Consider the following 27,540-nt stretch of genomic DNA (forward strand, 5'->3'; position numbering starts at 1 on the left):
ATTCGGTAGGACAGAGAATCTGCCTCCTTCCTGGTTTGATTATTGGACCGGTACTGGGCTAGTACTAGTAATGTAGCAGTTAGCGCAATGCTATTACAGCTCGGGCCATCCTGAGTTCAGAGTTTAGATCCAGCACTGTTGTGTGAGGAGTCTCTGTGCGTCCTCCCTGTGGAATATGTAGGTTTCCCCCCAGGTGCTCCGCTTTCCTTCTAATGTCCAGACGTACTGGATAGGCTAATTGGTCATTGTAAATTGTCACATTATTAGATTGTGAGGTTGCTGGGGTGGCGTGGCTTAAAGAGCCGGAAGAGCCTTTTCTGCACTGTACTACTAAATAAAATAAATACATAAATAAATAAAGCGGGGGTGGGAGCAAGAGCCTCAGTTCCAAAGAGATTCTTAGCAATACCTAAAGCTAATTGGGAGCATTATCAACTTGAAAATGGTGTCAATGTAGTAAAGCATCCAAGTTTATAAAAAAGCTCAAAGTTCAAAGTAAATTTATTACCAAAGTACATATATATCATCGAATACAACCCTGAGATTCATTTTCTTGAATTTAGTAGAAGGCAGAATGTAACAAAAAGAAAAATCACACTGCTCTGGACAGATGTCTTGTCCAGAGATGGATTTTACGTTGCATTTCAGAGGAGGGGGGAGACAATGATAAGCAAAGGATGGTGGAAGGAATTCCAGATATGAAGCCTGGAGCAGAAGAGACATCACTAATCAGAGGGTTTAGAGCTCATTAGGATGATTTGAACATTAACCAAATACTGTGTCGTCTAGCAGTCACAGTACTTCTGAGGTTGAACTAAGGTAATCGATGACCCAGAGAATCAGAAGCCCAATGGAGTACCTAACCTACATGGATCATGTTATCATGCACTGCGTGTCCCTTCTTATTTACTTACCTTGGCAGATCTTGCAATCGCGGCAATTTCTGAATACACATCTGTTGTGTCTGGGAAGTTCTCCACTACCAGGTTACACGTGTGATACAACAACGATTGCCTCTGGATAGTATCCTTTACTTCAGATACTTTCTCCAAATAACTCAGTTCAAATCCCTTGGCCTAGGGGGAAAATCATAAATTGAACATGTAAATGTCAAGCACAGAATTGTTTGGCTTTCAGATTGCAATCCCATCATTTTGAAAACAGAATGATTTCTTACACTAGAGTTATTCAGAAAATTTCCAATAGCAAGCAGAGTTGCCAGAAGTGATTTAAAGGTCTTATTCTTTGCAAGCTGCTCCATTCCAAGCTTCAAGTCAAACAATGGCTCGGCTATTTCCTAGGATAAAAAAAATCAATTTTAGAAGTTTCCATTCAAACCTTCTCTTTAGAGGTAACTTTAAAGTCAATCTGTTATTAAGGTATTAAATATGCAGACAGAAACATCTGTAAGGCAAGTATCTAGCAATAAAGAGATTCACAAAGTTATTGAATTATTCTCTTCTAGGCCTGCCTTCCCAAACTTTAAAGCTGCATGTCCAATGGGCAGATGAAAGATTATCGTGTTCCATATGCACTTTGTAGTACTTAATCATCATTAACTACCACTTGCTTGTCAATTCAAATATTTCAATGTGGCTCTAAATCTACAAGCAAAGCTAAAATATAAACAGTTATATGTCTGGAATTATACAGACTGTCCTGTATCTGCAAAATCATCTAACGTATACTAACATTAGGAATTCCATCAAGGCTGTTAATTACATAATAGGGAATTTGAATTGTATTTTGCTGTGCTTGCCTTATCTATGAAGCTGTGTACTTATGGTCTTCTCAATGCAAATCATTTTCAGTTGTACATTCTGCAGTTCAATACACCTGCCAGAAAATTCAGTTGTCTAAATTGAGATTACATTTCTTTTTAAAAGTTGTCATATTTCTTAGGACAAAGCTTCACCTTTTCCATGGCCTCGTAGTCCAGTTTAAAAGCCCAGAGCTGCAGCCTGGCCTTGATCCCAGTGATGGAGGCCAAGGTCAAAAGGAACTGCTCAGCTGAACCCAGGGGAACATCAGGATTTGCCAACTGAGCTTCTTGGATCTTCTGTTTCTCTTCTTCAGTGGGAACCATAGTCAGGATTTTCTGCAGAACATATGAGGGAGTTAGAGCACATGAGCAGTGGAAATCACAAACATCATAATACTTTGACTTAAAAACAATGCTTAAACTCCTTTAAGAAGGAAATCTTTCAAAGAGATACAGGTGTCCCCCGCTTTTCAAACGTTCGCTTTACGAAACCTCACTGTTACGAAAGACCTACATTAGTACCTTGTTTTCGCTAACAGAAATTGTTTTCACTGTTACGAAAAAAGCAGCGCACGATAAAAGGCAGTGCGCGCCCCGAGCAGCTACTCTCCCCCGATTCGGAACGTCATTCTAGCTGGCATTGCTTAAACACGTGCCTGTGAGCAGCCATTTGCAAGATGAGTCCTATGGTATTGGAAAAGCCTGAAAGAGCTCGTAAGGGTGTTACACTTAGCGTAAAACTAGACATAATTAAGCACTTTGATCGTGGTGAACGAAGTAAGGACCAAGTGAGTTTGGCTTGTGGAAGCTGACGAAGATGATGTTGAAGAGGTTTTGGCATCCTATGACCAGGAACTGATAGATGAAGAGCTGATGCAATTGGAAGAGGAAAGCATAACAATCAAAACCAAATGAGTAATGATAAAGTATGACTTTAATTTTGAAAGGGTAGGGGATATTTGCAGGATGGTTTCAGTCCTTACAAAGAACTGTATGATCTAAAAATGCGCGAGGCTCAACAGTCAAGCAAGCCTTCCACATCAGCCACAGCAGACGACAAACCTCGACCTTCGACATCGAGGCGGGCAGTCATAGGAGAAGAAGAGCTGCCTGCCCTAATGGAAACAGACGACGAGATGACACCCCAGTGTCCCACCACCCCAACACCCAGGCCGCGGACAGATACTGATTCACGGAGAATGCAGCGGTAGCCGGGAGACACACAGCACATCTTTAAGAAAAAGGCCGAAATAAACATGCTAATTAATTAGGTGCAGCCTGACACGTAATTGTCAGCCCAGATTAGAGGCGATGCAATCGGCAATCGGCACTGATCTGGGCCGACAATTACGTGCTGAGTGGCACCTAATTAATTAGCATGTTTATTTCGGCTTTTTTCTTAAAGATGTGCTGTGTGCCTCCCGGCTACCGCTGTACCACTGCATGCTTCGCAGCATTGTATCGCTCGGCGGCCTGGAGGGTGGGGGCCACTGCACCAGCCAAACTCCGACTCAGTCTGACACACCATCATCAGTGTGCTCCGCGCTGTCCCGATTCCGGTAAGTGATACTACACTGTACATACATTATTTCTACTTTATATCGGCTGTGTATTTTTACATGTTATTTGGTATGATTTGGCAGCTTCATAGCTTAAAGGTTACTGGAGAGCGCTTGCGCCGTGTTTTTGCTGACGGCGCTTGTGTGAGATTTTCGCTACGGAGAACAGTTCAGGCAACGATTGTGGAAAAGTATTTCTACTTTATATAAGCTGTGTATTTATCATATCATTCCTGCTTTTACTGTATGTTACTGTTATTTTAGGTTTTATGTGTTATTTGGCATGATTTGGTAGATTATTTTTGGATCTGCAAACGCTCACAAAATTTTCCCATATAAATAAATGGTAATTGCTTCTTCACTTTACGACATTCCGGCTTACGAACCGTTTCATAGGAACGCTCTATCTTCAGATGGCAGGGGAAACCTGTACACAGATTGAGTTTTGGTGATTTGACATATTAATTTCAAATCAGTGAAACAAACTTGCATGGATATAATCTTCTAAAGACTTCTTAGTAATCACAAATAAGATTTTAAAAGATACTCAGAATATTCTTGATAGATTCACAGGGAATCAAATAGGACTTTCTAAACAAAATCAGTGCAGTATATGAATTATGAAAAACCCATAAAACATATAAGTTCAGATGAATAGTTTTTTTTAAGACACGATGTACGGGATATCAAGCCAAAGCAGGAACAGAAGCTGGAGTATGAGGACAGAGTGATTGAATGATCTAGTCTTTATTTATTTATCGACGTCATGTGGAACAGGCTCTTCTGGCCCTTGAGCTGCACTACCCAGCACTCTCCCAATTTAATCCTAACTTAATTAATGACGAATTAACCTACCAACTGGTATATATTTTGACTGTCCGAGGAAACCCATGCGGAGAAGGTACAAACTCCTTACAGGCGGTAGCAGAAGTTGAACCTGGGTTGCCCGTAAAGCATTCTGCTAACCACTACGCTACTGTGCCAACCCTTGATCCTGTACTTTTGGTGCAATCCAGTTAAGTAGAATAATAAATTATGTCCCTATTACACCATATTCACAGTAAACTTTGAGAATAAAATGATGACAGAGGTAGTTGGTATCTCCATTAACGCTGAACACAAGGGAAATGTAAAATCATTGCCATGGTGAGCTGGTGTAGCAGCAGGCCAATAGCACAATTTTGTAAGAGCACAGTCAATTGCTACAGTATTAGAGTCTTATTATTAATACCATTTTGTTATCGACAACATGATCAACAGAGAGCCAGATTTTTGCCGTGAAAGTTGCCAGTATGATTCATTTAAAACTTGAGCCCCTGGACTTCCGGCCCTATGAGAGTCTCAGACCTACAGTTTCCAAGTAGTCTTTATTATGCATGCTAGAAGCTGTGAAAACCAGATTGGCACCTGTGGGTGGGTAACTTCCCCTTAATGATAGAGCACAGACAGGGGTTAAGTAAGACTTTGTCATTGCACTAACTTTTGTAACTTTTCCCTCCCTCAACTTAGCTCTACGAGCTTCCCACTTCTTCGTATCCACTCCGGAACCAAGTCGATCTTTATTGAGGCAAGAGTGAGGACCACCTTTATACAAAATAATTAGAATACAAGAGATCTCTACCAATCTGTCCCTGCTGCACAACACCAGACCTGACAATCAAGATCCAGGGAATAGGCCTATCAAATGGTACTCACCTTTCATAACTTAGAACCACTTCCCAGCAAAGACTAGCCGTTGATGTCAAAGTTCAAGAACTCTAACCCCCACCAAGCTCAAGGTCTACCAAACTGCAGTGACCTTCACCTTCCATTGCACTTCAGGGACGTGGACACTGACAGTAGACGCTACAAATCACTGGAGTGATACCACCAATACTTTCTCCATGGAACTCTTGGGGAAGATGGGCCATCACATGTCAGCATTCCCTCCCAAGCCAACGTGTCCAATCATCTCTTGAGGCCATATCTCATTGGCTACAAGTTCAACACTAGATTCCTGAAATAAGCACTCATCTCTAAGTTATTTCACAAGAAGAGATTTTTTTTAATGAAGAACGGGAAAATACTTCAAGACATCTCATCCTTTGCCTAAGATGATCAAACTGGAAAAGAATCTCTTGTGAACACAGTGAGCACTTCGCCTGCACTACAAGGGCATGTGAAGACCAAGCCACTAAGGGACAAAGGTGTACAATTAATCCAACAACCAACTCACTCTCCCCATCAAACACCACCTGCCTCAGGTCGGTCAATTCCTCATAGGATTCATCAGCCACAGGAATGTAGTAGAAGCAAGTACCCTCAGTTTCAAGAGGCTGCCAAAGGAAAAAAAGATGACCAAGAAAAATATAACTGGGAGTACAGTATTTAGAGGTGAACAACTTTCTCCTGGAGATGGAATATAATGTAGATGAACAAAAAACAATATTTATTACTGACTACTTGCTCACAGTTGATGACAATCCCATGCTGGACTGACTTTCCTTTCCTTCTAGCAAAATATAAATTGGAAGATAATTGAGTCTTTAAATTCCAGCTGTTAATAATCTAATTACTTAGCCATGGGAAGAAAACAAAGGAATAATGTACACACAAAATTAAATTTAAATTCATCTTGGACTGTAAGGATGTCTTACACACAACAAAAAGAGACCAATGTTAGCATGTTACATCTCTGAAGCTAAGTTTAATGCAACAATGTTATCCTTGAGACGCTGGCAGATTATCTTTGGAGTTAGGTTAGAGGCTACAATGTATCCAGCTTTGCTTGGAGAGGGAAGGAACCAAAGAAATGCCCAACTAGTCCCTTACACATTGGAGAAAAGAAGGACAAGTAAAATGGTGGGGCCTTTCCATCGGCAGACTTTGAGAGAAATAATCAAAACAGAATTACCAAGAGCACTGCCTTTTCTACCCCGCTCCCCCCCCCCCCCAGCAGAGTATTCCTTTTGCTGGGAAAAGTTAGCCATATTTTTAAGATAAGTCACCACTGAAAAATATTTCTTGCCAGAATGCTATGTTTAGTCACATTGTTCAGCCTATAAAAACGTTTTCCATGTAGTGCTGCCAGCTCTGTACAGCCCAAATCAACATGTTGAAATGCTCAGAGCCACAGTAGAGATTAGTCAGAGACATGCATAAAAATATATTTGATTGCTTTTGGAAGGGCACAGTTGATATGCCAACTCCTACTGATTCTCCCCAAACATTTCTGCCTTTGAGATGAAACAAATTTCTGAACATCACAAAGTTAGATTGGTGGAAACTTTTTTTTTCATTCCTGGAATAGCAATGTCTCTCTAAGAAGAGCAGGTTGTACTATCTGTAGCAAAATAGTCCACTCAGAAATGTCTATTTAAAGATTGAAGGAAAATAGAAACTGCAAACTCACCGTAGGAAAATTAAATGAATGGAGGATGTTAAAAATAAATTACATGCAAAGGAGTTATACATTTACCCTCATCCTATATTAATCCCACTTCTATTGTCCTCAAATTTCTATCAAAATGTCCCAGAATCTACCACTGACCTCCACACTGGTGTCAATTTATGGACAACTAAACTAGCAATCTGCACACCTTTTGGGCTGTGGATTCAGCCCCGTGCCTCATGGGAAAAGGCCTCCCAACCACTGAGCTCATCTATATGTTGCTGCCATAGGAGAACAGCATCCATCATCCATGATCCTCACCACCCAGGCCATGCTCTTTTCTCGCTGCTTTGCACTGCCAGGTTCAAACACCAGGTACCCCTCAACCATCAGAACAAAAGGAGATAATTACACTCACTTGCCCATTCCCACAACCAATGATCTCACTTCAAGGTCTCGTTACTGATTGGTATTTATTTCTATTTGTCTTTGCAGTTTGTTGTCTTCTGCATTCTGGCTGATCTTTCATTGATCTTTCTATGGTTATTATTCTATAGATCTGCTGAGGATGCCCACAGGAAAATGAATCTCAGGGTTGTATGTGGTGACATATATGCACTTTGATAATAACGTTTACTTTGAAATTTGAACTTTTGTTGGAGGGAGCCTAAGCACGTTTGGAGAACATGCAAATTCTACACAGACAGCACCCAAAGTCAGGAATAAACCTGGTTCATTGAAACTGCAAGGCAGCAGCTTCACTAGCTGCACCACCGTGCTGGTTCAAGTCTGGATTCCTTACCTCAATGCCCTCTTTGTTGATTGCATACTCATCAAAGTTGAGAATAGCATTTTTTATGATGTGTACTGGAGGCAACACTGTAAGGCCGATGTTAATTGCATTGCTCCTCTTTGGATCTAGTACGATTAACCCTTGCTTCTTGGCATCTCCTCCTTTCTAGAAGTTAAAACAATACATTATGTGAAATCAGCTTGTCTCATTTATATTAAAAAACATTAAGTGCAATAGTAGCTGAACCAAGGAGCTGCCAGCATCACCAATCTCGTTCCTTAATCCACTCATCACCACATCCCAAATCCCCCACCCCACACCCCAATCCACCCACCCCCACATCCTGCAGACATAGCTGCAAAATCAGTCCACTGCCCATCCGTACATTAGTCACCAGCACACATCCAACGCATTCAGATAAAATAATTATCAACACACATAAAAGTTGCTGGTGAACGCAGCAGGCCAGGCAGCATCTCTAGGAAGAGGTACAGTTGACATTTCAGGCCGAGACCCTTCATCAGGACTAACTGAAGGAAGAGTTAGTAAAAGATTTGAAAGCGGGAGGGGGAGGGGGAGATCCAAAATGATAGGAGAAGACAGGAGGGGGAGGGATGGAGCCAAGAGCTGGACAGGTGATTGGCAAAGGGGATATGAGAAGATCATGGGACAGGAGGCCCAGGGAGAAGGAAAAGGGGGAGGGGGGAAAAAACCCAGAGGATGGGCAAGGGGTATAGTCAAAGGGACAGAGGGAGAAAAAGGAGAGTGAGAGAAAGAATGTGTGTATAAAAATAAATAACGGATGAGGTACGAGGGGGAGGTGGGGCATTAGCGGAAGTTAGAGAAGTCAATGTTCATGCCATCAGGTTGGAGGCTACCCAGACGGAATATAAGGTGTTGTTCCTCCAACCTGAGTGTGGCTTCATCTTTACAGTACAGGAGGCCGTGGATAGACATATCAGAATGGGAATGGGATGTGGAATTAAAATGTGTGGCCACTGGGAGATCCTGCTTTCTCTGGCGGACAGAGCGTAGGTGATCAGCAAAACTATCTCCCAGTCTGCGTCGGGTCTCGCCAATATATAGAAGGCCACATCGGGAGCACCGGACGCAGTATATCACCACAGCCCACTCACAGGTGAAGTGTCGCCTCACCTGGAAGGACTGTCTGGGGCCCTGAATGGTGGTAAGGGAGGAAGTGTAAGGGCATGTGTAGCAGTTGTTCCGCTTACACGGATAAGTACCAGGAGGGAGATCAGTGGGCAGGGATGGGGGGGGACGAATGGACAAGGGAGTCACATAGGGAGCAATCCCTGCAGAAAGTGGGGGTGGGGGGGGGGGAGGGAAAGATGTGCTTATTGGTGGGCTCCCGTTGGAGGTGGCAGAAGTTATAGAGAATAATATGTTGGACCCGGAGGCTGGTGGAGTGGTAGGTGAGGACCAGGGGAACCCTATTCCTAGTGGGGTGGCGGGAGGATGGAGTGAGAGCAGATGTGCGTGAAATGGGGGAGATGCGTTTGAGAGCAGAGTTGACGGTGGAGGAAAGGAAGCCCCTTTCTTTAAAAAAGGAGGACATCTCCCTCGTCCTGGATGAGGCTACCCTATATATTGGCGAGACCCGATGCAGACTGGGAGATTGTTTCGCTGAACACCTACGCTCTGTCTGCCAGAGAAAGCAGGATCTCCCAGTGGCCACACATTTTAATTCCAAGTCCCATTCCCATTCTGATATGTCTATCCACGGCCTCTTCTACTGTAAAGACGAAGCCACACTCAGGTTGGAGGAACAACACCTTATATTCCGTCTGGGTAGCCTCCAACCTGATGGCATGAACATTGACTTCTCTAACTTCCGCTAATGCCCCACCTCCCCCTCGTACCTCATCCGTTATTTATTTATATACACACATTCTTTCTCTCACTCTCCTTTTTCTCCCTCTGACTATACCCCTTGCCCATCCTCTGGGTTTTTCACCCCTCCCCCTTTTCCTTCTCCCTGGGCCTCCTGTCCCATGATCCTCTCATATCCCCTTTGCCAATCACCTGTCCAGCTCTTGGCTCCATCCCTCCCCCTCCTGTCTTCTCCTATCATTTTGGATCTCCCCCTCCCCCTCCCACTTTCAAATCTCTTACTAGCTCTTCTTTCAGTTAGTCCTGACAAAGGGTCTCGGCCCGAAACGTCAACTGTACCTCTTCCTGGAGATGCTGCCTGGCCTGCTGCGTTCACCAGCAACTTTGATGTGTGTTGCTTGAATTTCCAGCATCTGCAGAATTCCTGTTGTTTGCGAAAATCATTATCAGCTGCTTTATCAAGAGGAATTTGGTGAGCCCCTTCCTCCCCAAATCCCTGCACATCAGCTTCATGACCAATTTCACGACATATGATTCTGATCTTGATTCCCTGGGTCGGATTTTCACAGAAGAAGGGGTTAAACACTGTATTATGGAACTTTTGAGCATGGGGCTGCTTGAAAAACCTATTTATGTAACAGTGTGCTGAACCACTCAGTAAAAAAATAAATTTTCATAGTATTAACTGTTTTTAAATGTAAATTACAAACATTTCACCCATTTCTCATTTGATATAACTCATTTCAGTTCCCACACCCAATGACATTCAATCAGAACCAACAACATAACCTATCTGAGAGATAACCATGAAACAGACCAAGTCCACAGCACTCAAGGACTGGACCTCATTGCTTGTAACTTCATTGCTCCCTTTGGTGCCGAATAGATTTGCATTTATTGGTTTCGAGACAATTATTTGTGCTCTGGAGAGCACACGTCAACATGACTACTTTGCAAAAGCCCTTCATTTACCATAGATTTTGGGGACACTGTGACATCACAAAAGTTGTCATAGGAGTTCAAATCTTCTTTTCAGCAGAGGTATGAGAGTCTGCCAGAATGACCTTTATGAGTGCATTTCATCAGAATGGCAAAGAAGCTAATCCTTTTGCAGGCCATTAACTCAAATAAATGCAGCCATTCGCTGACCTGGAAGCCTAACGTTGAGTTTGCAGAGCCAGATGAAAAATCCCTCCACTGAGGGATGTTATGAAATATCACAACCCCTAATCTTTCATGTTGACACAAAAATGAAGTAATTCTGCATGGGATGATCTGAAGTTACAGCTCAGCAAGTTTACCTGGTGAGTTGGTAAACCAACGTGATGTTGGAATGAATCACAGGTATGTGCAGAACTCACCACAGCCTGTGTGTGTCCTGTTGAGCAGATACTGGATGCATGGGTTGCAAAATGGCATTAGAATGACTATTGACCAAGCAGCTTACACTGACACTTTGGTCAGTATTCTGAGAAAATAACCATGAAAATAAAGAAAAAGTACAAAGACATAGCATCTTGCACAATATCAAGATGGTGCAATTCACTTTGCACCTATCATTTAGTTAGCAGAGAGACCAACCTAAAACAATAGGCTCAGCAATTAAAATATTAATTCAACTCAAGTTAATTATCATTCAACCATACATGAATACACATGAATACAGTCAAATGTGACACCCTTAAGGCTGATTTATACTTCTGTGTCAAATTGACGCCGTAGGTACGGCGTAGCCGCGAACCCTACGTAGTGCCTACGCGGATCCCTATGCCGTAGCATGACCCACACCGCTCTCAAAATGTAACTACGCGTCGCAGCAACGCAAACCGCAGCAGCTGTGATTGGTCGGCTTGGTAGCATCGCATTTCCTCCTACGCTGCAATAGCTTCCCATTGGGCGACTGAGGGGCAGGGAGGGGACTCTGGCTGCAATGCTTTCCATAAAGCTTTACAGACCTCCGAAACTATGGAGGACACGTTTCACTTTTACGAAAAAAGACGCTTGCTTTAAACTTGTTTACCCTGATAAAGACTACCATGACCATGAAGCCTTGCATGGGCAGGTGTGTGCGCATGCGTGACATGCGCGAATTGCAGAACAATGCGGACACACCAACACACAAGTATAAATGCTCACAATGCGCGTACGCCACTTGCGTAGGTTACGGCGTCCATTTGACGCAGAAGTATAAATCAGCCTTTACTCTGGGGTCAAGCAAAGATCTAAAACAACACAATCAGAAGGATCTTTGTTCTAGGTTGTGGCTATGATTCAGAGTGTGAAGCGTCAGTTTAAGTGCAGTAACTGAAGAGTTCATGTCAGTCTGCAACCCTCTTTAATTTTACTGACAAGTTCAGTTGGACTTGTTTTGGGCAGTGCTGATAAGGAATTCCAGTAAAATATCATCACCACTGCAGAAAATAGATACGTATTTTAACATGAATCAGCAGCTGTCGTTATTGTATTTATTTCTCTTCCTCTCTAATCAGGCATCAGGAGACAGCCACTTCGAGCGATATAACCTTGCTCCCAGGCCAGCTATATGGGCATTGGGACTCTGTCTGCAATGATTTTAGACTGAGCCACTGTGAAAGGTTCTCAGTTTTGATCACTCTGAAAGGATGCACAGAAGCCATAAATCTCTAACAAAGAAACCAATCATATTGGCACTGTACTGCACACCTCTCTCTCCATCTCTGAATAATTGTAAGCTCAATTGTGGGCTCAGTTCACTGGTAACTGGGTCTGCAAGGACTTCAAAGTTTTTTGGATGAGACATTAAAATTAAGATGTGTCTAGCCTTATGAGAATATTAAAGACCTTGTGACAGCAACTGAGAATAAGTCAGAGGGATCTTCTCATGATCACTTTAGCGCTTCTCCCTGAACTTGTAACACTGAGAAAAAGATATCTTATTATTATCATCGTTGCACTGTTTGCGGGAACTTGTTACATGGATACGGTTGCTACTTTCCAACAGCAATAAATAGAATGATAAATTATGTCGTTGGATAATTTAAACAAAAATCTTCCATCTTTCAGCCCTACAAGGTTGGCATTACAGCTCCCAGAAATGCTCAGACTAAAACACACATTACTCTTGCTGCTTAGAATGTTTGGTCTTTGTTGTTTGCAACCCTGCAAATGATGAGTAAGAGCAGCAGGCTTGAAGGAAGTACAATGTCTGGTGGACCAGCAGAAGCAAACGGCAGGTCAAGTGGAAATGTGGAGAGTTACTTCCTGAAAGAAAGCTGTGGATTGGCTGTGAAAATACTCCTGGAACATCCAGCTGAGGAACATTTAGGAAGTGGCTGCACCGATTCACAGCTATGGAATCACTGATGGAGAAGATAAAAGGTACTCTAGCTGCAATTGATCTCTTAGAATTGAGAGGGGCAGGGATTCCACAGTGCCACTGAATTACCACTACTGATCAAAGATCCACACACCCAGTCTTTGATGCTGATCTAAGGTGCTGAGTCCAGTTTAACATCAAGATTCATTTATTATCAAAGAATGTATAGATTATACAACCTTGAGATTTGCTTGCCCACGGGTAGCCACAAAGCAGGAAACCCAAAAGAACCCAATTCAGACATCCCACCACACCCGGAAGTTCCGGGAGTCTCCCGCAAATTAATAGTGGCTCCCTGATGCCCGCAAATTATGTACAATATCACGGAAATCAATTTTTTGAGACCGAGTGAGAGAAAACAAGACTGAGTGCGAGAGTGACCATGAGAGAGAGAGCGCGCGAGAGAGAAAGCAAGCGAGACAGCGCGCAAGCGAGAGCAAGAGAGTGCGAGAGTGCACAAGCAAGAGCGAGAGAGCGACCACGAGTGAGAGAGAAAGCAAGTGAGAGCGACCACGAGAGTGAGCGAGCAAGACAGCGAGAGAGAGAGAGAGAAAGCGAGAATGCGCTATGGCAGAGTGTTCCAAAAAAAGAAAATATAAAACGTATGTCACCCCAGACTACACTAAAGTGTACCCCTGCCTAATAGGGGTCAAAATAATGACAGTGTTGCTCGCTGCACTGTTTGCAACAGTGACTTTTCTATTGCCCATGGTGGGTTAAGATTGTAAAAGACATGTTGAAGTGAGTTTAACAGGTGTCATTCGTTCATTAGCATAGCTAACCTTATTAAACTAGCTGGCTAGCTGTTAAGGAGCTACTCATTGCAGACATCCCACCTCTCCCGGAAGTTCCGGGAGACTCCTGCAAATTGATGGTGCTACCTCCCTGAAATGAGTTTTTGCAGGGTGGGATGTCTGCCAATTAAAGAAAAAAAACCAAAAATGAAAATAAAAGGCCAACGCTAAATGTACAAGAAAACTAAATACAAATCATGCAATTATTTGAAGCAAACAACATCATTCTGAACCAAAATTGAGTCGTCAGATCCAAATGCTGGAGTAGGCCCAAAGCCTCACTTATCAGTTCATCATGTTAGTGGGCACACAGCACAAAAGCCGGGGCAGTCTTCATTGCCTCGGTGCCATCGAGATGACCATCACGGAGATCGAGTGAAATAGGTTCACATCCTGACCGACACCCTTTCTTTTCAGTCTATCTGGGCCGGCGTTTGAATTGACTCAATGGCAGAACAGTGAAAGGCTCTGGTGCGCTGGAGGGAACATTGTGGGGCACTAATGAAATCAGCTCTCGCCTCCGATCTGGGCCAGCATTTAAATTATCTAAACAGCATATTGTATGTTGCTCTAGGACCCAGCAACTGTGAAAGGCTCTGGGTCTAGACCACACGCCCATCAACTCGGTCTGGGCCCAGATTTCGCTGCCTAGCCTGAAGCTGCTCTCAAGCTCTTCAGATCAGCTTGGTGCCCAGAGCAATCCAACCTTACAGCTGGGCCAGCTGAACAAGCATTGGAACTTCCCTGCCTGGGTGCTGACTTCTCCTTAAGTTAATCAAACACAAGAGATTCCGCAGATGCTGAAAATCCAGAGCAATACACACAAAATGCTGGAGGATCTCAGCAGGTCAGGTAGCATCTATGGAAATGAATAAACAGTTGATGTTTTGGGTGAGATCATTTTCAGGGCTGGGAAGGAAGTGGGAAGGCGCCAGAATGAAAAAGTCGAGGGGTGGGGTTAAGGGGGCCGAGCTAGAAGGTGAGAGGTGAAGCCAGGGGGTTGGGAAAGGTAAAGGGCTGGAGATGAAGGAATCCGATAGGAACAGAGAGTGGATCACAGGAGAAAGTGAAGAAGGTGGGGAACCAGAGGAAGTGATAGGCCGGTGAGGAGCAGAGGTAAGAAGCTAGAGGAGGCATAGAAAAAGGGGGGGGGGGTGGAAATAAAATTACTGGAAGGAGAAATCGATGTTTTGCCATCATATTGGAGGCTGCCTAGATGGAATCTGAGATGTTGCTCCTCCACCCTGAGAGTGGCCACATCATAGCATAAGAAATCATGGACCAACATGTCAGCACAGGAATGGGAATTGGAATTAAAATGTTTGGCTACCGGGAATTTCCACTTTTGGTGGCTGGAACAGAGGTGCTCAACATAGCAGTCTCTCAACTTATGTTGAGTCTCGCCAATGTAGAGGAGGTCATATCAGGAGCACTGGATACATTAGATGACCCCAACAGATTTCCTGGTGACATTTTGGCTCATCTGGAAGGATTGTTTGGAGCTCTGAATGGAGGTGAGGGAGGAGGTGAGTGGGAAGGTGTAGCATTTCTGTTACTCGCAGGGAGATTAGTGGGGGGGTGGAATGAATGGACAAAGGAATCACAGAGAGAGCAAGCCTTGTGGAGAGTGGAGAGTTGGGAAGGGGTAATGTAATATTATGTTTGGTGGTTGGATCCCATTGAAGATGGTGCAAGTTGTGGAGAATGGTGTGTTGGATGCAGAGGCTCAGGGAATGAGAGGCGATGACAAGAGGGAGAAAGGGAACCCCTGTTCTTTGAAGGTAGATGGCATCTCTGATGTCCTGGAAAGGAAAGCCTCATCCTGGGAATAGATATAGCAGAGACAAAGGAACAGAGAAATGGGAATGGCATTTTTACAGGAGACAGTGTGGGAAAAGGTATAGTCAATGTACCTGTGGGAATCAACAGCTTTATAAAATATGTCTATAGTTAGTTTGTCTCCAGAGATGGAGATAGAGAGATTGAGAAAGGAGAGGGAGGTGTCAGAAATGGAGGCAAAGTTGATAAAATTGACGAGCTCAGCATGGGTGCATGAAGCAGCACCAAGGCAGTCATCAAAGTAGCGCAGGAAGAATTGGGGCAAATTACCAGGGAAGGCTTGGAACATGTACTGTTCTACGTAGCAACAAAAAGGCTGGCATAACTGGGGCTCATGACCCATGGCTTCCCCTAGAGTTTGGAGAAAGTGGGGAGGAGCCGAAGGAGAAATTGTTGAGGGAATAATCACATTGCGATTTTTTTATTTATTCCTGTTTGTATCAGAAGAGGCTCACTCCTACTGGAAACATCTCAGGCCATAATCAGCTGTCGCAGGGCACTCATTAGCATCTGCAGTTACTCGGATTGTCCCAACACATGCAGATGCACCAAAGTGTTTGCTTGCTATCATAATGGGAAAAAAGGATACCTTTAACCTGAGAAAACAAGACAACCACCTACCGATCCCATAAGCCAATCAAACTGAAGAACTGTAAAATTAACAGCAAAATCAGTGGACAAGGGGGAGGGGAAGGTGAATTTAATGTCAAATTGGTACTGAGGCCAAGAAACTGACGTGCCCTCTTAAAGAGCAACCGATGAACAGTTGTTTTAGAGACATTCAGGTAAGTTAGAGGCGGTGGAGGGGTGCCAGTGGTAGAGGAGAAATGAGAGAGGAAGACTAACTGGTGCAACATGGAGAGATTAGCAAGTCATAGCTTTCAAAATGATGGGGCTTGTGTCAATCAGGATAGGGAGGTCTGCATCTTTAAGTGACCAACAGTACTTCCCAAGTAAGTTTACCCAAGCACTCAGTCATGTTTCTAGAATGTTGCAGTGAGATCCGGAAATGGTCAAAAAGGCAGCCAACTCCAAAATCAACTTTTGGGTGTTTAGTGCTGAACAAAAACAGTCAGGCCTGTCCGAATCTTCAGAGAGACAGAAAGAGAGGGGACACACACACACACACACACACACACACACAACCACACACACACAAACACATGGAGAGATGGAAGGAGGGAGAGAGAGAGAGAGAGAGAGGGGAGGTGGGGGGGGAGAGAGAGAGAGTGGGTGGGAGAGAGGGAGTGTGTGGGAGAGAGAGAGGGGTTGTGTGGGAGAGAGGGGTTGTGTGGGAGAGAGGGGGTGTGGGAGAGGGGGTGTGGGAGAGGGGGTGTGTGGGGGAGAGGGGGTGTGTGGGAGAGAGGGGTGTGGGAGAGAGAGGGGTGTGGGAGAGAGAGGGGTGTGGGAGAGAGAAGGGTGTGTGGGAGAGAGAGAGGGTGTGTGGGAGAGAGAGAGGGTGTGTGGGAGAGAGAGGGGGTGGGAGAGAGAGTGGGTGGGAGAGAGAGTGGGTGGGAGAGAGAGGGGGTGGGAGAGAGAGGGGGTGGGAGAGAGAGGGGGTGGGAGAGAGAGGGGGTGGGAGAGAGAGGGTGTGTGGGATAGAGAGTGTGTGGGAGAGAGAGGGTGTGTGGGAGAGAGGGGTTGTGGGAGAGAGGGGTTGTGGGAGAGAGGGGTTGTGGGAGAGAGGGGTTGTGGGGGGAGAGAGGGGGTGTGGGGGAGAGAGGGGGTGTGGGGGAGAGAGGGGGTGTGGGGGAGAGAGGGGGTGTGGGAGAGAGAGGGGGTGTGGGAGAGTGGGAGGGAGGGAGACAGAGAGAGGGAGGGGACAGAGAGGGGATGGAGAGAGAGAGAAAGAGAGAGGGACAGAGAAAGAAAGAGAGAGGGAGGGAGAGAGAGCGAGGGGGGACAGAGAGAGGGAGAGAGAGAGACAGAGAGAAAGAAAGACAGAGAGAGAGAGAAAGAGAGGGAAAGAGAGGGACAGAGAGAGAGGGAGAGAGGGACAGAGAGAGGGAGAGAGGGGCAGAGAGAGAGGGAAAGAGAGAGACAGAGAGAGGGAAAGAGAGGGACAGAGAGAGAGAGGGAGAGAGGGACAGAGACTGAGGGGGGAGGGGACAGAGAGAGAGAGAGAGAGAGAGAGAGAGGAGGGAAGGGATAGTGAGAGGGGCAGAGGGAGAGGGAGAGAGAGGGAGAGAGAGGGGGAGAGGTGGAGGGAGAGAGGGGGAGACACACACAGACAGAGACGGAGAGACACTACAGTTGGAGCATCACGTTTAGCACGGCAGTTACTGCGACACTACTACAGCTCTGGGCGGAGGTCAGAGTTCAGTTCTGATGCTGTTGGTAAGGATTTTGTATGTCCTCCCCATGACTGCTTGGGTGACCTCTGGGTGCTCCAGTTTCCTCCCACAATCCAAAGACCTATCGGTTAGTAGGCTAATTGGACAGCGTAAATTGTCCTGTGATTAGGCTAGTGTTAAATATTGCAGGTTGTTGGGGGTGTGGCCTGCTGGGTCACTATATCTCTAAATAAAATAAATAAATAAACAAACAGAGATATGGAGACGGGGACAAAGAATTATTGCAGTAACAGGAAAGAGAGGAAAGTGAAAGAAAAATATTTTAGCTTTCTAAAAGATATCCAATAAGGTTAACACCTGAAGGAAAGAAATGCCCAGCAAGGATTGGCAGTGTTTAACACAGCTTCACGTTTCAGGGTTGGCATCTACAACTCGAGAGCCACGTGCAGCTCTACTCTCTCCTCAGCCAGTCCCTGCCATTCCTTCAGGAATACAAGGTCTACCCTGCTCCTATTTCCATTTAAATCTCACTATCTAATTATGGATATTGTTGAACTTCATTGTCCCCTCACCTTCTGCCTGTCGATGCAATGTGTGGATCACTGTACGCTAGGAAGTGCCCAAGTTCCAAGTTTAAACTCTTTAGGCATTGTTTCATTCTCCTCAGTCCTCACACCATCACCCTTCACCGTTTTCCTTTCAGCCAAACACTTTGCCATGTTTCATGGTGAGAGCTGGAGTGGAGGATAAGAGATGACATAATTGAGGGATGAGGGGTATAGGCAGGGTAGATTGCAGGGAACTTTTCCCCATTTCAGACATATTTAAAATTAGAGGACGTAGATTTAAAGTAAGGGAGGTGGGGGTAGGTCAGTGGGGGGGAGAGGGTCCAGTATCAGCCAGAGAAAGATGAGAGCATGGAATGCACAGCTGCAGAGAATGGTGGAAGCAGAGTGTCGAACAGCTTTTAAAAACTGTCTAGATGAGCACTTGAATCACCTAGCGAGAGGAAGCAGTGGGCCAAGAGCTGGAAAATGGGATTAATACAGATGAATCCCCAGTGGTCAACATGGACATATTGAGATGAGTGGTCTCCTCCCACGGTATGTGTCTCCCATGGCTCCATGTTCCATAATCAAAGTTGATCTTAAAAGAAGGATTTTCAAAACACCTTGCTAATTCATTCCAGCATACATTCACATACATTTCTGACCCTGGAAGCACATAAGCAATTAAAAGTGTTCCATTATATACGTAAAATCTGTGTGTGGCATGTGATGACATGCTTTCATTCCATTTGAAATAGAATTAGAAATTAGCCATTCATTACCAAATGGTAACCACAGGTACTGAAATTCATAGAATGCTTTTAGCTTTATTATTTTTAATCAAAAGACAACCAGTCTCTTACCTTTGTAGGAAGTTCCTTTGCTTTAGATTCAAACAAGTGTTCTAACTTAGTAGTGTCCACAGTTACTTTATCTAAGGAAGACCAGACTGTTCCCCGGCCAAATTTACAGCTCCTGAAAGGGCCTTCTGGTTGCTTTAGTTCCTTCCAGAAGAGCTTAACAGTTTTTCTCTTCTTTGTAAATGCAGAGTCTGCTCCTTGAGGTGGTGACAGACTGGAAGGTGGGGGCGGAGGAGGGATAGGGGGGCTAGGAACTAGTCCGAAAGATGATGGTGGTGGCGGTGGCGGTGGTGGTGGTGGCGGAGGTGGCAGACACCCGGGTGGTGCAGGGGGTAGTGGGGGAGGTGGGACTATTGAACTACCAAGCGATGGAACAGCTTGTTTATCAACCACATCAGAGTCTGCATCCAAAACGTCTACATCCTCCTCATCCCGTAGGTCCGTAAAGTCTAAATCTTTGATCTTCAGCTTTCTTGGACTTGCTTCAAGCTGATCCCACATGTATTCAGAGTCCTTCTTCAATGGCATAATTATAGGGGTTTTCTCTACATTTTTCTCATTCAGTTCAGCCTCAATACTAAACTGTTGCTTCAAAGCCTTGATCTGAGGTTCAGCAAATTTCTCCAAAGTGGCTTTTACACTCCCAGTAATGCCTTCAGTGATGGGTTTCTTTTGACTTTCCTCGTTCTGATGGATGTCCTGCTTGGAAAAGCGTTCCATCAAACTTGCTGTGGATTCCACCAAAGCCTCCTCTGCAAGTTTCTTCTCACTTGCGGTAGAGACCTCCTCCTGGGTTACCTTCAAGCTGCTGGCCTTGGTTTTGGCATACAACATGTCCAGCATAAACTTCTTGTCATTGGAGATAGCACTGCACTGCTCCAGGCTGGACTGGCGGATAAGGCATCGACCTGCTGCCAAACAAGAGAAATCATAGTAAGAGCCCTATAATGTCCATGAGCAGGCAAAGCATTTTAAAGAAAACAGTGAACACTTGCTTAAAGTTTCAAACTGAAAACAAACAGATTGAGGACGAGGGTAAAACAATAACTTTTGCTTACTTCTGTGGTGGCTGCCATTGGAACAAACTTCTGAATTTCCACACGCCACCATTTTGAAGTTAACGGAGAAAAATTATGTTGCTCATCAGAATAGCAGAAGTAATGTGGAAGCGCTGCTACAAGTTCCACCCTCTGCACTGTGTAGTGTGCAAAGTGAGGGAAAACTAAACAAAGTACAACATTTGTTTTGCACCAAGCAAGAACATGACCATCTGATCTAAACAATTTACATACTTTTTAACGTAAACTTCAAATTACAAGTAATTTACTTTCCCCAAGCTAGGGAGTAGCAACTAAGTGTATTGCCTGGCAAATATCAAAGAGGTTTCTTGATCATATCAAAAACCTCTTAGCATTTTCAAAAAGCTACAAGTCTCCTTACTTAATTAACAAAAGAAAGTAAAGGCAAGACCAATGAAGGGGTGGGAAATCATTGATCTAAAAGTTGATCAAAAGATTTATCTTTGCCGAAGTAACTTTCCACATTGTTTATTGAGGAATGTTGACCCTTTCCGTTTGTGAAACTGTTATTAGCAGATGGGCCTGCAGTATGCTCTTGGGGAATAGACGGATGCAAAAAGATGCAATCTTTCTTGCCTGTCTCATTATTGCCCGCCTGTCTGTCTTCTCTCTCTTCCCTCTCCAACGTACTGCTGGTCGAAGAGCTGCTGGAGGCTGAACAAGTTTCTCTTTCATTTAGCGCTTCATTCTGCTGTTCCTTTTCACTTAGTGCCTCGACTGTCAGAGAGAAGAATGATTCAGTTTATCAAACCTCTTTTCTAACCCTGTATATATTTTCAGGAACAGTCATATATTCCACAGTTAACAGTATGAAACTCAGTTGTCATAAACACATGCAAGCCTACATCCTGATATTTCACAATGTTTTGATAAGCCCAGAAACAGAACTCACTCAAAATTTATTCATCTAACCAACTACTGAAATAGCTCTTGATCAAACCATCCAGTTCTGAGTCATTCTATTTAACATGTTTCCCAGGTTAGATGACAGGTCTTGGCTTTCAGCTAGACTTAGTTGTGATAACAGCTGGGGTGTAAGAGTATACCTTCAGACAACTAGGGTCCTGTAAGAAAAGTAAACCAACTGCAGATGAAACGAAACACAGAAATTAGTGTAAACATTCAGTACGTCAAGCTGCATCTGTGGAAATAATTAACCTTGTAAGTCACAGATGTACAACTGATACATCACAAGAAATCAAGTTAGTTGAAGATGCAGAACTCAATATTGAATCCAAAACGCTGGGTCTGGGCCATCCTTGTGGAATGAACACAGGTGCAATGCAAAGCACTCACCCAATCTTTGATTGGCTTCTCCACTGTGAACTAGGAAGTTAATCTGGGACCTGGATCGTGGAAAGGAAGGAGATGAAAGGACTTACATTGCATCACCAGTGGATGCAAGGGAAAATGCTCTCTGAAAGGTGCTGGTTGGAGAGAATGGAAGAATTGATCAGGGAGTCCAATTTTTACTTGATCACATCAATTTAAATTCCTCAAATGTGGCAGTAGGGTGTGCAAATCCTGCCTGTTAACCACAGTGCTACTGTCTAGTTTTAACTACATAATCTCCTGAAGGAAATTACTACGACCTTGTAAACGGTAATTGGGACAGATTGCAGGATTTCTAAACTGAAACAGAAAAAATAGGAAATTTATTGTCCCTATCTGTAAAGGGTGAAAATATAATGTAACTATTAATTTTTATCTAGACTTAACATGATTTATACAAACATTTCCAAGGTTCCAAAAGGAAACACTAGAGAACCTGCAGATGCTGGAAATCCAGAATAACACACACAAAATGCTGAAGGAATTCAGCAGATCAGGCAGCATCTATGGAGAGGAATCAACAGTCCATTATTGTTATTTTCTCTCGCTCCTTAAAACCTACCACTTTCTTCTTCTCTGTGTCAAACTGACTTGTGAAGTTATTAATATTGCCTGTTATGAGTCACTTCACACAAAATGCTGGAGGAACTCAGCAGCCCGGGCAGTAATTATGAAAAAGAGCACAGTCGACATTTCAGGCCAAGACCCTTCAGCAGTCCTGCATTTTGTGTGTGTTGCTTGGATATCCACCACCTGCAGATTTTCTCTTGTTTGAGTCATTTTAGTATGTTGGAGGCGCAAGCATTGTTGCTGATTCTTCCACATGGCAAAACCAAGCTGAAATCTCCACCATTTGTTTTCAGTTACCAATGGACTCCATTACTTTGGTGAACATTTTCATTGTTTAACCTACTTATTATGCCACCATTAATAACATTAATATCAGTAGATTTTCATTTGGAGTATCAGAAAGGCATAACAGTTGAAGAGGTTGCCTTCTGTTTCCTGCCATAGGTCACCTCCAGGTAAACCTTGGGTGTATGTTAGCCCCTGACTGGGTCTTATGGTGACATTAGTACTCTTGCCTGCTTATGGAAAGTAACTTAGGCACCAAAACTCATGGATGAATAGGGTTGAGTGGGTGAGGAAAGTGTAAAGATGCAGAAGGCTGGTCAACAGCACATGTTAGAAAATCCATATACTATATATCTTGTATACAACCAGCAACTTCAATTTAATTGACCATCACATTTATAGGTGGCAAAACCTAGACACTGATGCCATTAGATCCTCCCTGGATTCCCAGTTCTTTGCTCATAAAGGGTTTCAGCATTTTTTTTTGGGCTGGCTATCTTGATTTCTTCTTAGCATCCTCTTTCATTGACTTGTGCCCTAGGAAGGTTATTATTAGGTCCTAGTAAGGTTGATTTTATTAACATTAGCATTTACAGTTTTATTAGCATTATCTCCAACTTTCCCTAACATTTTTCTCTAAATAGAGTTTCCTAAATGATCAATTTGATTTCAGAGAAAAAAAAATCTTCATGAAGCTCTAATATGTTATTTTTCAACTGTTCTCTGACAAAGTTTATCATGCTTGTTATCATGAAGAGGTATTTAGACATTCACCATAACTGGAATGTAACTCTTGTATGACCCGTAAACTTGCCCTATCTGTTGCCATGGCTTATACTTCCAAATTTACAAGTGCAAAGCAAATACATTACTGTTTGTGAGCGTGGGGAGTTATTAAGGTATGAATGTCTGGAGAGACAATCAGATAATGCTGTTTCTATTAATGCACATAGAACATAGCACAGTACAGCTCAGGAACAGGCCATTCGGCCCACAATGTTATGCTGAACCAACCAAAAAGCAAATCAAAAGCATCCAAACACTAATCCCTCCTACCTACACAGTCCATATCCCTCCATCTTCCTTACATCCATGTGCCCATCCAAACATCTCTAAAAAGCCTCTAATGTATTTGCTTCCATAATCTCTAAAAAGCCTCTAATGTATTTACCACCATACCAGGCAGTACATTCCAGGCATCCACCACTGTCTGAGTAATAAACCCTCGATGACAATCTCACATTCAATGCATGCCCCCTGGTATTAAACATTTCAACACTGGGAAACAGATACTCTCTGTCCACGCTGTCTATGCCTCTCATAATCTTATAAACCTCTATCAGATCTCCCTTCAACCTCCGACTCCATAGAAAACAACCCAAGTTTATCCAGCCTTTTGTGATAGCACGTGCCCTTTAAACCAGACAGCATCCTGGTAAACCTCTTCTGCACCCTCCCCAAAGCCTCAACATCCTTCCTATATTGGGGTGACCAGAACTGTACACAGTACTCCAGATGTGGCCTAACTAGAGTCTCAAAGTTGCAACACAACCTCCTGACTTTTGACTCAATGTCTCGACTAATAAAAGCAAACACTTCATAAGTCTTCTTAACCACCTTATCGACTTGTGTAGCCACTTCCAAGGAGCTATAGACTTGGATCCCAAGATCTCTCTGCTCAGCCACACTGCTGAGGATCTTGCCCTTAACAGTGTACTGTCTCCTTGCACTTGCCCCACCAAGGTGCAACTCCTCATATTTATCTGGGTTAAACTTCATCTGCCATTTCTCTGCCCATATCTGCAACAGATCTATAGTATATCACACTGTACAATTCCACAATTTCACCAATCTTGGTATCATCCATTAATTTACGAACCCATCCATCTACATTTTCATCCAGGTCATTTATATACATTATGAACAGCAGAGGTCCCAGCACAGACTCCTGTGGAACACCACTAATTACACATCTCCAGCTCAAATAAGTCCCTTCAACCTCTGTCTTCCATGCACAAGCCAGTTCTGAATCCAAACAGATAATTTGCGATGGACCTCATGCATCTTAATCTCCTGGATTAGCCTCCCAAGAGGAACCTTACTAAAATCTATGTAGATAACACCTACTGCCAAACCCTCATCAATCTCTCTCATCACCTTGTCAAAAAACTCAATTCAGTTGGTAACACACAACCTGCCATGCACAAAGCCATTCTGGCTCTCCCTAATTAGGCAATGGTTTTCCAAATGTTCATATACCTTATCCTTCAGAATTTTCTCCAGCAATTTCCCTACAACTGATGTGAGACTCACTGGTCTATAGTTCCCAGGATTTTCCCTCATTCTCTTCTTAAATAGAAGTACATCATTAGCCACTTGCCAGTCCTCCGGGACCTTGCCTGTGGCTAGGCAAGACATAACGATAGTGGTCAAAGGCCCAGCAATGTCGTCTCTTGTCTCCTTCAATAACTTGGTGTAATTCCCATCAGGACTTGGGCAGTTATCCACCTTAATACTCATTAGAAAGCCGAACACTTCCTCTTCCTTGACCTCTAAATGCCCTAATACATTTATACACTCAACACTGATCTCCTGGTCCTCTATATTTTTTTCCTTGATAAATTTTGAAGCAAAGTACTCTTCAAGTGCTTCACTCACATTCTCTGCATCTAAGCAAATGTTCCCCCTTTACCCTTGAGTGGTCTCACCCTCTTCCTAGTTATCCTCTTGCTCTTGATATACGTATATAACACCTTGGGATTCACCTTCATCCTACTTGCCAAGGACTTCTCATGGCCCCTCCTGGCTCTCCTAATTCCCTTTAGTTCTCTTCTGGCTTCTTTATACTCCTCATGTGCTTTGTTTGATCCAAACTGCTGAAGATTTACATACTTTTCCTTTTACTTTTTGACTAAATTCATCAGCTCTTTGGACATCCAAGATTTTCTTGTCTTTCATATCCCAGTGCTTCCTTCTAACGGGAACACACCTCTCCTATATTCTGTGCAATTGATCTTTAAACAACCTCCACATGCCTGATGAGGACTTGATAAAGAAAAGGTGTTCCCAATTAACGCTTCATAGTTCCTGCCTAATGCCTTTGTATTTTGCCCTACTCCAATTTAAAGCAAGGATCATACCTATCATGACGGTATGTAGATACCGGCTAATGTAGATGAACTGAACACACTGATGAGGGAGAGGGAGAAGTGGAGAGTCTGTCATCGTGCCCAACGCCAGCCCCCTAGGCCTGAGTCGATGTAGTAGTAGTAGTATATAGCTATCCTGAATTTCATGCAATTAAAAGTAATTCTTTTCCACACCATCCCCGCCACCGAAGAGTCAAGTTTCGTTGCAGCCATTTCTGAATTGCTCTGCATCATTCTAGCAATGGGCAAATGTGCTCCTGATGTACAAGGAAACATGTCCCCCAAATCTAGCTCTTTTGGATTTTCCAGGATAAGTTGGGTCACACTGTTCTAAGGAGGATCATTGTTGGGCTCTCCCAGGACAATTGGATTATCCCAATCCTCACTTAAGGTAAGACCTTACTTAACTCAAATTATTTCTCACAGTTATACAACCTCATCCAATTACTGCTATCTTTGGATTACCAATGATAGATTCAAATTATCTAACCTCTTCAGCACGTAGGATGATTGCATTTCTTACTCTAATGGCTAGAAGATCCATTTTGCTGAATTGGAGAGAGATTAACCCTCCTACGGTATTTCATTGGTTTTCACAAACTATGGTATGTTTGAATTTGGAAAAAATTAGAAGTGCGGTTTATGACCCATTAGATTTGAAAAAACTTGGAGGCCATTCATTCAGCATTTTCATTTGATGTAATTTGACCATTTCCAAACTTGTTTTATTTCTCTGTACTGTTGGTTGAGAGGAACGGAGTCGTCGACACTAAGGTTTTCTTCTTTCCCATTTTCAAGTTGTTAGTATTGCCCAAGTCTTTTAGTTTAGTTGACTAATTCTGTTTAGTTTAGTTTTTTTTTGGGATGGGGTTTATTTATTTTTTATTTTTTTTTCTTTTTCATGATTTTTCTTCAGTTTTTTTTGCTTTGTATTATTCATTATTATTCTACACGATTGGGAGCTTCGTCAATTTTTACTATTTGGTTTTACAATTACTCATTTTAAATGTAACAATGTATCTCCTACTACTTGTATTTTTGCTTTGTTATGTTTTCATTCTATGAAATTAATAAAAAGATTGAAAAAGAAAGAAATTATTTCTCACAGTTCCTACCAACCTTTGCTGACCTACCCCACAAGACCAGGGCCCCAATCTCCTAAAACCTTCTGACTCACAAATGCCTGACCCTGTCAACTTCCACTTCCTAACTTCAGAATACAAGGAGCCTTCCATCTCCGCTTCCACAGAGTCACAGAGCTGAGTCAGACTTAGCAGACTCATACTCTACAATGAGATGCATCTTTCTGAAGGTTAAGATTACACATCAATGCATCATTGAGCATGTGACATTCTCAATAAAGTTCCAGTCAGTCACCATGACATGCACCATCTCCAGAATTTCACAAGCTATCATTGAAGGTTGAATTCATGGAAATGGGCTTGTTAGAAGAACTTCCAAATTCCTCTCTCCACTCCATGTCATCTTTCTCCAGTCCCTTCGCTGCCTTGGATCCAGTACAAAATAAGAATGGATAAGGCAGTCATGACTTGGCAATCTGAGACCATTTCCTTAAAGAGCCTATAGCTGGCACAGGTACTTGTGTAAAGTGGAACAGCAGACAGTGACTGTGCTCTAGAGGTGTTGAGGCAAATTGTTCTTGGTAGACACTAATCATACAATTCCAAGGGCAGTGGTAGAGGTGCCTTTTTCTGAATGGAGGTCCGTGACCACCGGTATTCTACAAGGATCAGTGCTGAAAACGTCTGGTCACAACATACATTAATGATCTGGATGTAAATGCAGGTGGTTTGTAAGTTTTCAGATGATACTGAAAGTAGTGGAGCTGCAGACAGCAGAGAGGGTTGTCAAAGGATGCAAGGGGATGCAGATCATTTCAAAATTTGGGTGGAAAAATGACCATACAGAGCCTGATTCAGACAGTGTAAGGATTTGCATTTTTGGGAGGTCAAAGGCAAGAGGAAGATAATGCAGTAAATGGCAAGACCTTTACAAGAATTTATATACAGAGAGATCTTGAAGTGCAAGTCAATTCTCTCTGAAAGTGGCAGCTCAAGTTAGAATTAGAATCAGGTTCAT

General features: G+C 43.4%; 1 protein-coding gene across 3 annotated transcripts in view; it reads right to left on the minus strand.

Annotated features, from left to right (window-relative positions):
• fhod1 (formin homology 2 domain containing 1) overlaps positions 1–27,540 on the minus strand; it is a 302,751-nt gene that overhangs the window by 26,977 nt on the left and 248,234 nt on the right. For 2 of the 3 annotated variants that reach the window (XM_072279446.1, XM_072279444.1), the window contains 6 exons: positions 20,681–20,821; positions 19,029–19,936; positions 7,494–7,649; positions 1,916–2,098; positions 1,178–1,297; positions 915–1,076 (listed from right to left, as the gene is read on the minus strand). In XM_072279446.1, the coding sequence (XP_072135547.1) occupies positions 915–1,076; positions 1,178–1,297; positions 1,916–2,098; positions 7,494–7,649; positions 19,029–19,936; positions 20,681–20,821 (1,670 nt within the window). The remainder of the gene's footprint in view (positions 1–914; positions 1,077–1,177; positions 1,298–1,915; positions 2,099–7,493; positions 7,650–19,028; positions 19,937–20,680; positions 20,822–27,540) is intronic. The other variant, XM_072279445.1, reaches the window with a different exon arrangement.

This window comes from Mobula birostris, chromosome 15 (assembly GCF_030028105.1).
Source record: "Mobula birostris isolate sMobBir1 chromosome 15, sMobBir1.hap1, whole genome shotgun sequence".
In the NCBI taxonomy this organism is placed as follows: domain Eukaryota; kingdom Metazoa; phylum Chordata; class Chondrichthyes; order Myliobatiformes; family Myliobatidae; genus Mobula; species Mobula birostris.